The sequence below is a fragment of the Corvus moneduloides genome, chromosome 5 (assembly GCF_009650955.1).
Source record: "Corvus moneduloides isolate bCorMon1 chromosome 5, bCorMon1.pri, whole genome shotgun sequence".
Classification (NCBI taxonomy): Eukaryota; Metazoa; Chordata; class Aves; order Passeriformes; family Corvidae; genus Corvus; species Corvus moneduloides.
Window position 1 is genome coordinate 28,769,491 of NC_045480.1, and position 13,378 is coordinate 28,782,868.

General features: G+C 36.4%; 1 protein-coding gene across 6 annotated transcripts in view; it reads right to left on the reverse strand.

The window, feature by feature from the left end:
• Positions 1-13,378, reverse strand: part of DLC1 (DLC1 Rho GTPase activating protein) — a 221,029-nt gene that overhangs the window by 122,498 nt on the left and 85,153 nt on the right. For 5 of the 6 annotated variants that reach the window (XM_032108494.1, XM_032108490.1, XM_032108493.1 and 2 more), the window contains one exon: positions 7,389-7,422. In XM_032108494.1, coding sequence (XP_031964385.1) covers positions 7,389-7,422 — 34 coding nt within the window. Of the gene's footprint in view, positions 1-7,388; positions 7,423-7,564; positions 7,630-13,378 lie in introns of those variants that run through there. The other variant, XM_032108497.1, reaches the window with a different exon arrangement.

Here is a 13,378-nt window from a genome sequence, read left to right on the forward strand (position 1 = left end):
ACAACAAAGAGCACAATTTTCACAATGTTTTTGTTCATAAGTTGGGATTTTACAGTCTCTAAGGGTGGATAAATAAATGATAATAAACTGGCTGGAGAGCAACTCTATGGAAAAGGCCCTGGGGTGCTGGCAGACAGTGAGCTGCGCATGAGCCAGCAGCGTGCCCTGGCAGGAAACTGAGCTGGCAGCAGCCTGGGATGTATCAATAAAAGCAAGGCCTGTAGATAGAGGGAAGGGATTATCCCTCTCTGTGCAGTGCTTGTGAGACCACATCTGCAACAGTGAGTCCAGTTTCAGGATCCTCCCAACACACAAAAGACATTGATAAAAGGGAAAAAGTGCAGGGGATGGCCACCAAGCGGGTCAGGGTCTGGATCACTTGGCCTGTGAGCTGAGGCTGCAGGACTTGTTCAGCCTGCAAAGATGGCTTTTGGGGTCCTACCAGCAGCTCCCCAGGACTTCACAGTAGGGAAACAAGCTGATGGAGCTGGGCTCTTTATATTGTGCATGTGAGGATGAAAAGAGAAGAGACAAGAGGCATAAGCTGAAACCAGGAAGGACCAAGCTTGACATCCAGAAAAGTGTCTCCTCCTTGGAGACAGTACTGCAGCAGAACACTTAACTACAGAGATTGCACAGGCTCTGTTCTTGTAAGTTTTCAAGACTGGACTGGAAAAAGACTTGAGCAACCTTGTCTGAACTCAGGGCTGGCCTGCTTGAACAGAAGGTTGGAGAAAGAATCTCCAAAGGTCTCCTTGAAGAGAGTTGTTCTTTGTTTAACTCTACGTCACTAATAGGTCATGAAGTCTGTTATATGTTCTTACATTTATCAATCTGTGATGAAATATTATTAATGTCAAATATCTTTAAAATAATTCAATGTTAATGCTTGGGGCTTTGTATAATCACTTAATTTCTATGATAAAAACAACTTGCCTTAAATAGGAAAGTACAGGCCTTAAAAAGACATTGGATTGAAAGACTTAGCATGATAGCTGGCAGCAGCAATCACTCAGCTGGTATTATATAAAGTTTTATTCCTTTCAGGGAAATAGCTTGATTTGAATAAGGTAATTTTATTACTTAAGAAAAGACATTAAACCATCAGAAAATCAAAACTTGATTGCTCATCACAGGAATATAAGGCACTTAGGCACAGCTTGTCTCCTCTAAAATGAAAAATTACATTTGAACGTTTGTCAAAGAAATATTTAAAGTTGTTTCCAAAATTAACAAAATCATCAAAGAGTCTAGAAAGATATTATAGTTAAAAAAACCCTAATGTGTATGATAAAGTATATGTATGTATAATACAATGTAAAAATAATGGCCTATCCTTGTTATTAGCCTGAAATAATTCAGTTAAGCTTCTTTATCTAAGCTTTTAAAGATGCAAATAAATGAGATTATATTAAAGATATGAAGAAAATTAAATGCCTTTGAAGTAACAATGGCATATTTTGATTCAAGAAGCTCTTCTAAAAAATGTAAAAGCAGGTCCATACTGATGACCCATACTTTCTCCACAAATCAGGTGGAGAAAGAAAGCAGAAGCTGGTTAAGGAATTTGATGCAAAACAGGTTCTGCTAGTTCCCAGATACTGCAGATGTACTTAATCATTATTATTTTTATAATGGAAGTTGTTTTAGCCTTCCACAAAACACCTGTTTTTCTGTCCAGGCTGGTACCTGAACTTTTGTGTCCTTCTCCAAGGGTACACAGCCTTCTTACCACTGGCTTTCCTCAGAGCACGTTCACACTACCTGACCCTACCCTTCACTCTTTAAGACTAACAAAAGTAATATACTAGAGGTGACCATGAAGAGTTTTAGGCATCATCCTGCTTCTAGTGCATTTAGCATGGTTTAAAGGGGATTTTCATAGGAAAGCTGCTGCCGTAGGGCCTACTGTTTCCTCCAAAACTCAAAGAAAGTGGCAACAGCACCTTTGGCTTCACACAGTGCTATGTGGATTTTAAAGTTTATATGTTTATGTCCATGTGCATACAGTGAATATGATGTGACTTTTAAAAATGAAGTAATTTATTCAGAAGAACAACTACACAAGTGTGTGGTTAATAAGCCACTAAAAATCAAATACCAAAAATCCTGACATCAGCTATTTTACTGCATTTAGAAAAAAAATAAAGAAAACTAAACAACTAAAAATGATTAGGAATCTTATAATGAAAGGTCAGCTTTTGGTATCTATTGGCATCATCATATTTTCTAGTAATGAAATAAATAGCAGCCGAATAAAAATATATCTATTAGCATCTATTAGTGTTTGGCAGCATCCATGCATTTTTTGGCAGAGCTTCTATAACTGTTTTCCAGTATGACAGATTGAAGTGTGAGTGCTCACCTGACATTGTTATTTAGAAAGCAAACACCAAATTTTATAACTGTTGCAATATTGACAATAAAAGAAGGATTACCTAACTAGAAACTGGTACTTCATACTAAGGTCTCACAAAAACTCTAGTAAGACTATTCTAATAAAACCAGATAAAACACTTGCTAAATGGAACAATTAGTAATTCATTTTGCCTGGTTTATTCTACAATACTGGCAAGAGTAAGTAAGTAAGGCAGCCAAAAAGCTAGTAACTGTGCCAATTACCTTGTATTTCTCTCCAGGTTATGCAGAAACTGATATCCTGTAGCCAGTCAAACTGAATTTTTTAATGTTTGCTATGGGTTCAAAGCAACTTATATATGGATGAGCCCTTAATGACTTTATGAAAACAGCATCTAGTGAACACTGCTCACAGAAAGAATTGATTTCTCTGGATCTAGAATATGTTTGTAAAATCTAGTGAAGATTTTATTGTTTTTCCCTTTTGATTAGAGCTGCAGTTAAATTAGATTAAATAAAAAGACCTCCACCTAATGTGCCAAGCAGCTGGTTTTTTATGTGCCTTGTTACATGATAGTGTACCTGTCACTACTGGATTTTCCAGGTCCTCCTGCTGTGAGTTCTCACAGACAGCCCGACCCACCTTGTCATCACTCCATCACCTCCTGTTCTGCTGCTCATCTCACCATGGGAGCTGAGCACCAAGTGTCCTCTGCTGCCTGACACAGACAATTAGAGTCTGTGAGAGGAAAAACCCTGCCATTAAGGTCCCTTTAATCCTCCGTGTATTTGCCTTCCTTCTGAATCAAAAGACAACCAGGAAAATTAACACCAAAGAACAATACTTTATTAAATAGTGTCTTTACCAGAAATCTGGGTTAGATGCAGGACAAAAAAAAAAAAAGGCTTGTTCACTGCTAGGCCCATACTGTAATACTAACACTGGGGAGATTTCAAACACTGTATGCTGGCCAGAGATCCACTGAGGCTGCTATTTTTTACTGTGCTTCATGTTTTATCCTCTTGTTGGCTTGCTGATCAACAAAACACAGATGTGAAATGGGCTATCAAATCTCCTACATATCAAGGTCTGACACTTTTATTTGTGCTGAAGTAGATCTCTCTAACCTACTAGTTAGAGAGAATACTGAGATTTACCCAAAGAGGTTGTGCACTTTCTCCACAATATACTTTTAAAGCACAAGGGAATATTTTGGTAGAATCATGAAAACTCAAAAGCATGTTCAATTGCTCTCACTTTAAATAACTTTTTTTACTTTTAGAGCAGCAGCTATTCTAAATGTATACTCAACAAAAAATTACCACAGGGCAGTTGTTTTATGCACAGGAAAAAAATTATTTATTATAATGCTGAGCATTATGGACCAATGGTGTTAATATTTATTTAAAATTTGTTTAGGGCTAGACTAAACCTTCTGTCCTGTTTATTGACAGCACATAGTTTCATCACCTCAAGAGAAGCCAGCTGTTCTTGTCTGTGACCAGATGTGGATATTTACTCTACCTTTCCCACTGGCTCTGTTGTAGCAATGTTTCTAAGTCACAGAGTTCACTATTCCGTACAAATATTTGAGGATAAATTGGGAAAGCATGAAGCAGGTACACAAAGAGACTTAGGCAATAATTCTAATACTGGCTTAAAGTCATTTCACGTTTGTTTTGAGAATACTGCTCCAGAAACGGAGTTAGCCTTGAATTAGGAAGCTCACAGTGGAATCATTGTACGGAATATTGGCATCTGTGTCAGGAGCCATCTTGAATCTACAGTTAGTGGAGAGTTAACCAATACCATTCATGAAGTCTCATATGTGATTCATGTTAGTAAAACAGATGCTGATATACAGCCACGTGAACCAAAGGTTCAGATGCTGACTATTTAATATAAATGGAGTCAACACTACAAACCCTGACACAGACACCTCCATTATTGACAGGTATGATAAATTCTCCATCCTTCAAATTTCTTCATAGTTTTTGGGCAGAATTTGAGAATATAAATCACTACAGTCAGCAAGGTGAGTAAAGGTATGCAAATACATAATTTACTCAAAAGAAAAACAGATGAATCTGAAAATACAGTGTTTTGAATCTGGTTTCTGGCTTGCATTCTTAAGGTAGGTGCCAACATTACTAGCCCTGAGTCATCTCTTGGCTTGAGCCATCATTTTCTCTGACTGTGAATACTGCTTGATCATAACTTCTGCCTCAAAATGTTGTTTTGAAAGAGTTATTTTTTTCAACATTGCCAGAAATGTCAACAATATTGAGACTTCTTAAAAATGCATTACTCAGAAATAGCTGATGCCACAGTATATCATTTACAATGCCCTAATTCACACAAGTGGAAGCAATTGTGTGCATGTCTAGGCATGACCGATGTTCTGCTCAATATACTGATCATTTATAGATTTTTGCCAAAGGCACTTTGCAATTGCATGTTTTACTGCGTTTTCCACTATTAAAAAAATAAATTTGTTATGCAACTCTTGAGTTATTAATTGACAAAAGCAGCAATGTTTTCAGATGTTTGGCTTTGCTCCAAATCTAAAAATGGTATGAGTGTTTATTTTATTTTCAATAAGTATTCATTTTACGGAGTTTGCATTTGATGTCAAAATTTACTGCATGTTGGAAAATATATAAAATCAAAAAAAATATTTAATTTCAAGGATTAAAAAATGCTATAAACACAATCAGTAATGTGTGAACTTCTAAGCTGCTTAGGCAGCTTAGTCCATTTAAGGATCTAAATGTTTGGTTGCCTATAGGAAAAGCATTTGAAAATATCAAAGTATCTGGAGTCTACAGAATAGAAGGTCTTGTAAAAACAGTTTTTTTATTATATATATAAAATTTCTAAACCAGAAACACTGGAATAAAAGCCTTTCTACTTTATTTTATTTCTTACTCCAGTCCCAGAGGTAACCAAATAGTAGTAAGTAGAAAAGAGGGGCATACCAGAGAATATTAGTTCAAATTCTCAAAATGAGAAAAGTTGTTTCACTAGAAATTTTGAGTTCATTTCAATCTGATTGTAATACAATGCTATTCAATCTCTTTGCCTATGACATTATTAGCTTTGCAGTAATAAAATAAACAACGACTTCTTTGTGTTCTGTAATATTTTGTGACATATTTTAGTTCGCTTGTGAGTATAAAGTAGAAAGCTTTAGATTGTTGGTATTTCCAAATAAATATCAACACTAGTATTTCTTTTGTTCTCTTACAGCAGACATGCAAATATGTGATATTCTTTTTTGAAGGCTTTCACACCTTACGTATATCTTTGTCATTCATGACTATACGTAATGTCATTCTGGTGAAGTGACAGCAGCAATGATCAAACATCAGCAAGTTACATTGCAAAGCATGGGATCTGAACGTCTGATTCAAGGTCCAATTGCATTTAACTAGAATAACACTTACTGCCCCTGGACCCAAGTGACTAGGCCTGACTTTAATAATCATCTCCCTCATGAATGCTTAATATTGCAAAATAACCCATCATAGCCTCAGGAACTCCTGAGCTGTAGAGTTAAAGAAATGCCCAAACTGATTAAAAGGCAACCACATATTCATTCTCAGTCTAGCTTGTGCTCATGTGCATGGAAATGTCAGCAAACTGATTTCCTGCAGAATGAAGTTCCACTTAATATTTGTAATATTAAATGTAATACTGTCCACAGAAAAACATAGCACAAAAGTCTGACCAGAAAGAAGGAAAAGAGAGAGAAACTCATATACATATGTACAGGTTATAAAGTGTGTGTCAAAAATACATTTATTTTATATGATTACCAACACTGACATTATAGGTAATTTTTACACCAAAGAAGTAAGCATAGATCTTTTAGTTTTATTTGAAATTAGCTTCAAATGGTAAGGCCAGTTATAATCAGTTTGCATATTTTGACATAATTTAGAAGATGTGACCAAATATGAACTGCCTCAGAAAAAGAAACACCGAATAATGCTGCCTGTGAAATCTATAAAGAAAAATCTTATTAAATAAGGGTCACAGTTTGGGAATTATTTCTGAACTTCAATAGCTAAAGTAGCAACATCCTGAGCAGACAGCTCCATAGCTTTTACGGTACTGACTCTTACTGTAGATTTTCTATCAAACAGTTTTTTTAACCTATTCCTCTCCTTTAATAAGCAAAAGAAAAGAAACAGTCTGAACCAGGTTAATACAAGAAAACATCACCAACAAAAATCAGACATAAATCTGAGTGCCAGGTGGAACTTGGGTATTTTGAAGTATTTTTCAAGCTATATTCAAAGTACGGTAGCAAACTATCAATTAGAATTGAAGACAAGCAACTGACAGAGATTCTTGAGAGCTATAGCGCTGAGTGGAGTGTTCTCTAGTGTTTTTCACAAGAATACATCCATTTGACAGTGTCTAGCAGGCCATCAGTAATAGATTTCACATCCCAACACCAAAGCACATTCAGTGTTCAGACGGCACGTATAACAGAAAACATCAGAAAAACAATTTTTCAGTATTCTAGAAGTATTTAGCCAAAACAAATGTTACTATCTCCAGTGGAATACTCCAGGTAACTGAAATTTCTTGCCATATTTAACGACAGACAGTAAAGGTTACACCAAGTCAAAAGGCAAATTCCACTGACTTGAGAAAGCCCATTTGCACCCATGTTTGTTGATTGAGACATCAAATAAATCATAACAGATGTTAACACCAAATAACAAGTTAGTAACTACAGGAACACTGATATGTAAGGAGCAACTGCAATTCAACTTTGTAGGACAGTTTCAAACACCCTTATTTATATGACACGGAAAACTGGACTGCTTTTTAGGAAGAGAAATTACCCTATTCAGGAAACAACAAATAGCCTTTACGCAGACATTGGTCCGATCTCTAATCCTATACATTTGAAAGCCCACAGCTGAAGCCTGTCTTTTATCACTTAGTTAAGTAACAGGGTATTCCAAAAACAAATACAACAAGGAAATGAGAAAACGAGTAAATATTTACTCACCAGCCTTCTCCTTCTCTGAAATAACTGGCATAGCCTGAAAGAAAACAAAGAAGATACCACTATTAAAAAATGTTAGGGAATATTCAGGGAATACCAGTAATATTAGGGAAACACTATGAAATCTTGGAGTAAATTGTGTGAGTGTCTAGAAGGTCTGGAAAAAACTGGCTTCTCACCGTGTCAAGCACTCTGGAGAGAAACATACACTTCCCATTTGAGTGTCTTATAATCTATTGTGAAACTAATTACCGTTAGAAAGAACCAGGAAGGAGAGAAGGGAGGAGATGGTGTTAATAAGATACTCCTATGATCACATTTTGAAATAATCATCCTAGAACACATGATCACAAAATTCCTCTGGGAAATTACTTAATAGTTTTGAGGGAGGAAGACAAAATCTGTGTGGCTGAAGATTAGACTGAAATGCCAAATCTTTATTCTGCAGGCTCAAATACATGTTGTTCTATAATAGACCAGTTTCTTACTTTTTATATAAATTTTCAGAGACAAGTAATAGAATTGTTTTCATATTGGCTATAATTGTTTCTGGGCTTGGAAAATTGCATGAGACATCTCTTTTTTTTGCAATAGATGTAGAATTTTTTTCATATTATCCTTTTCTTTCAGACTAATATAGAAGAACTTTCTGAGAGTATTTTCCCTAGAAAAAATGCAGTTATAGATTGAATTAACAGTAAAGTGAAATTTATATAGCAAACACATAAAAAGAATTTTAAAATGTGCTCATAGCATAAAGGCAAGAAAGTCTAGATGATAAATCTGATTGTGTATGCAATGTATGCAGAACTGCCACATGAGCTAAGGTATCAATTTTACATCCTTTTCACTTATGTTAGTCTAGTCTTTATTCAGCAGATTTTCCTGCTGCAGATTCAAAGTAAAAGAAAAACGGGAGAGATGAACAGAAATAACAAAACAACCAACTTCAGACTTGCTATAGAATTTCTCAAAACAGACTTTGAAAATTTAATTTCAGGATTTGATTTGTCCTGCTATATACAGTAGTGTTTCATAGCATTTTCTGCATAAAAGTTCAACAAAATTTCAACTAGAACATGTCTTAGATGATAGGCATTAATATATGCCTTTGTGATTCTTTTTCACCTGTACTCTTGCTGGCTAAATGTGTGTTGTTTGATTTTGACATTCAAAAATATTATACAATCAGATCAGACTAATATTATTCAAACCAACAATAGCCTTTTGCTGGAAAAGCATTTTTCTTGCATTATACAAGCATATATTTGTTCAGAAGAAGGACCAGTAATGCAACAAAGTTATTAGTTTCCATAGACTGAGGAAAATTAACATGACAAAAACCAATAACATCACAGAGTGAATCCAGGTCTCAGTTTCAAAGAAAGAAAAATGTATCATATGTTAATTTTTATAAAAAGCTGATATAATTTTGAAAATGAGTATGTATTTTTCTTCTCTTTCCCAGACTTAAGTGGTTACACTGGCTAAGATAATTAAGAAAATAAGAATGAAAACCTCAGATTCACTATTCACATTAGTCCAAGGAGGAAATTTGTAAAGACAACTTTGTAGAGAGGAGAAGGTGAGAAATAAGCAAACAAACAGGAAAAAAACCCTTAATGGCACAAGAAATAATGAGGAAACATTAGTGTGAATCAAATGAGAGGGTCAGGACAAAAGAAGGAAAGATGGGGACAGGCTGATATCACACTTTAATGTTGAGTTTGTTAGCTAGAAAAGGTATGATTTTCTTATCAAAAGAAGGGATCTTCTTTTGATAAGAAAAGCTTAGAGAACAACATTCAGATGGCTGATGATGTGGAAACCAAGAATGTCTGCACTGAAATCATAAGCTGTGTCATGGAAAAGAGATAACAGTTTGATGGGGACCACCTCTGGAAGGTCTAAAATGCAAAGCCAAGATGAACAGCTCAGGGGAAGCAGTTACAAGACTCAATGGGGATACAGTAATGACAAGTGGAGAAGATAATTTTCTGGTGGCTTTATGACAGACTTAAATGGGCTTTTATCATGTTTATAATTGCACTGCGAGTCACTGGCAGTGCCTTTAACCTGGATGAACTCTTCCTAAACAGCTGTCATCATCATTCACATTAACATGTAGATTTTTGTTCATATTGGCATATCAGATTTAATTAGATTAATAGATTAATCAGATTAATCAGTTGTTAATAATGCCGTTTGTCACCTCAATTTATTTCCTGGAAATATACAATATTTCTAATCAATGATCATTAAAACATGTTGATTTACAGTGAAATATATATTTTAGTGAATTTGTTAGATGGCAGTCTTAAAGGTTGCTAGCGTTTAGTGGATTTAACCCAGGTAAAAAACTGTAGCGGGAAATACATAAAATCATCAAGCCTCAGGGCAGATGGGGAAGTCACAAAATTTATACTTCTGTTAAGTAAAATGAAGAAGCATTTTAAGTTCCAGAAAACTGAAAGGTAGAATGAGGTAGAGTGCTTTCAAATATCTGTTTTCTAAACAGAGTGCAGTGCTTCTGAATTAAGATGTAAAATGAGCTAAAAGTTCCATCCACACATTCTATTGCTGCACAAATGCTGAAAGAAAGAAGCCTAAATGGACATTGCATCTCTTGAAAATTTAAAATAAAGTAAACCATGAGCAAATATTGTTGAACAAGATCTCAGACAGTCCTCCTATTGTTTAGTTTTTTGTTAACACAGCTACACATGCTGCTTACATGCTGCCCAGTGGGAAAACATGATTGTTACTTATGAGAAATTGTCTCATCTTCAGTACAGTCTTGAATTCACTGGAGGCCTTCCAATGAGTTCCATATGTTCCAAATGAATTGCATTCCCAGGAAGTGATTTAACATTTCTGGCAATGGAGCAAATAAACTGGATTTTCCTGCTTGACCAGATGGGTTCACTGTAACTTCACATTATTTCTCACTCTCCTCACAGAACTGAAGAATTGGACTAACAATTTCTGCATGATCAGATCACGTGTTTTAGAAAAAAGCAGATGCCTACCCTTCAAAGATTTCAACAAACATCTCCCAAAGTCACACCTCTCTCTATGTTTCTAATAGTATGCGCTCTTAGCAGCCCCAAGAAAGAAGAGGAAATAAAAAAGGAGAGAAAAAGAGGAAAAAAATCAGACCACTGCTGAAATATATGCAGCTTTTTCTTTTAAATTAGAGGATGGGATTTTTAAATTATGAAAATCTCATTTGAAATGTTATATGAATTTTTTTGTGTACATCCTTAACATATTGCAACTGTGTCATTGAAAATATGTGTGCAAATATGACTGTAAAGTGTATGTAGAACACTATAGAATTATAGACTCATAGAATAGTTTGGGCTAGCAGGGTCATTTAAAGGTCACTTCTCTGCAATGAGCAGGGACATCTTCAACTAGATCAGGTTGCTCAGAGCACAGTCCAACCTGACCTTGAATGTTTCCAGGGATGGGGCATCTACCACCTCTCTGGGCAATGTGCCAGTTGCCAGTGTTTCACCATCTTCACTGTAAAAAAATTCTTCCTCATATCTAATCTAGATTGACCCTCTTTTCACTTTATTACCATTGCCCTGCCAAATAATGTGCCCTCATCTTTCTTACAAGTCCCTTTTAGGTACTTTAGGCCACAATGAGGCTTTCTCTTCTCCATGTGGAACAATCCCAGCCTTTCCTCAACCTTTCCTCATGGGAGAGGTACTCCAGCCCGCTGACCATCCTCATGGCCGTTGTCTGGACTCCAGCCCTTCCATATGCTTCCTCTGCTGGGGACCACAGAGCTGGACACAGTCCTCCAGGTGGGGTCTCACCAGAGCAGAGGGGAAGAATGCCCTTCTTCACCCTGCTGCCCATGCTGCTTTGGATGCAGCCCAAGATTGTCTCATGGCTGGCTCATGTCCAGCTTCTCATCCATGAACTCCCCCAAGTCCTTCTTGGCAGGACTGCTCTGATCTGTCCATTCCCCAGCCTGTGTTCATACCAGGGGTTGCCCCAAGTGCAGGACTTTGCACATGGTCTTTTGAACCTCATGAAGTTCCCATGGACCCAGTCATCAAGCTTGCCCTGGTCCCTCTGGATGGGATCCCATCCCTCAGGTGTATCAACAGCACCACTCAGCTTGGTGTAGTCTGCAACCTTGCTGAGGGCGCACCCAATTCTACAGCCTGTGTTGTTGATGAAGACATTAAACAACGGTGGTCCCAATACAGACCCCTGAGGGACACTGTTTATCACTGATGTCCACTGGGACATTGACCACTACCCTCTGGATGCAACCATCCAGCAAATTCCTTACCCACCAAACGGTCCAACCATCAAATCCATCTATCTCCAACGTAGAGAGAAGGATTCTGGGGGACACACAAATCAAAGGAGTTACAGAAGTCCAGATAAATGACATCTGTAGCCTTCTCCTTGCCCACTGATGTAGTCATTCTATTGTAGTCAACTAGGTTGGTCAGGTAGAATTTGTCCTTGGTGAAGCTGTGCTGTACATTTTGAACATATATTGGACATTTTTCTTTAAAATTGCTGTTACCTTGACCATATAGATATTATTACCTAGTAATACTGGGTTAAATAGCCACTTCCTGTGAATTTTATTAGATGGTGGTATTCAGTTTGGTGGAAAAGGTGTCTTCCAGCAAGAAAAAGAAATGGTGAACATTCTGGTAAATCAGAACTTAAAATAAAAATTTTGCACAAATTAAAATTTTGTTTGACCCAAGCAAAATGTTCTTCTGGCTTTAAGAATATTTTAACAGAATAATAAATATGAAAACAAAAGCCCATAATTTCCAAGAGAAACCATTCATTTTTGCCATGAGCAGTTCTTCACTATGAAATAAGGAAAGAGAGAATCCCTCTGCACCCTCCAAATGAGATTCCTTCCATTATAGTGTCAAAATTCACATATTTCATCTCTGACCTTGGATAAAAAATTAGAACCATAGCTTTCCAGATTAGAAGTGGTGTAGTCAATAAATATGTGCAGTGTCTTGGTGGTGAAAGCAAGAGGCATCATCTGCAAAGCATCGTGTTTGGGAGCAGTGGTGAGAGTATGCTGAGCTGCAAGACAGCCACTGTAAAAACTTGAGGTACACCCAGTCTGACCTGAACAGAGCTGGGCTCTCCCTTAACTGTAGGCAAAGCTACATTATTTGTATACTGACTCCAAACCTGCAGAGAAAGCCACTATGATTAGAATTAAAGTAGATTTTGTTTTGTTTTCTTGCACTCACATAACATAAACAGCTCTATCATGACTGACACATTTGCAAAGGGCTGCCCTAGGTGGCAAATATTTGTATAAACAGGCAAGTTATTGTGGAGGAACATGTATCATAGTATTTCTGAAGAAATTATCCAGTTACATCTATTTATTGTTGTAGTATCTCATAAAAACATTGGAATGTCTCTATATTTCAGTTTTACAAAAAGGATACAGCATCTCTATTTAAAAGTTAATAAATCCACTTTTTGAATTTTTTTATTACAGAAGATAAAGTGCATTTGGCATTACATTGGAATCACATTTTTATTACTGCCATCCAACCAACAATGGATATTTTATTAAGTCCTTCCATCTTAAAAGTCTGTCAGCTATTCAGCTTTTTTCAGGTATTTGAATAGAAATGCTGGAAAATTTCCTTGCTAATGATTCAATGCATCTTGATTTGTAAGCATTTTTCTACAATTTTGCATGAGGAGATAATATCTTTTACTGCCCAGAGTGAAAGGAAAACTCCAGGGCAAAGATTAACATATGGGGATTTGACTAGAAAGAGAAAATCCAGCCTTTACAGGTAGCTCACAATTGCTGAGCTTAAGATGTTATAAATCCCCTACCCTATTTTTGGAATCCCTTTTATGTTATTCACCTCTTATTCCTGCAATTAAAGATCATTGTGTAAATTCTCACCTTAGTGGATGCTTCTGTTATGAAAAATAGAGATAGTAAACATTGTGGTTTC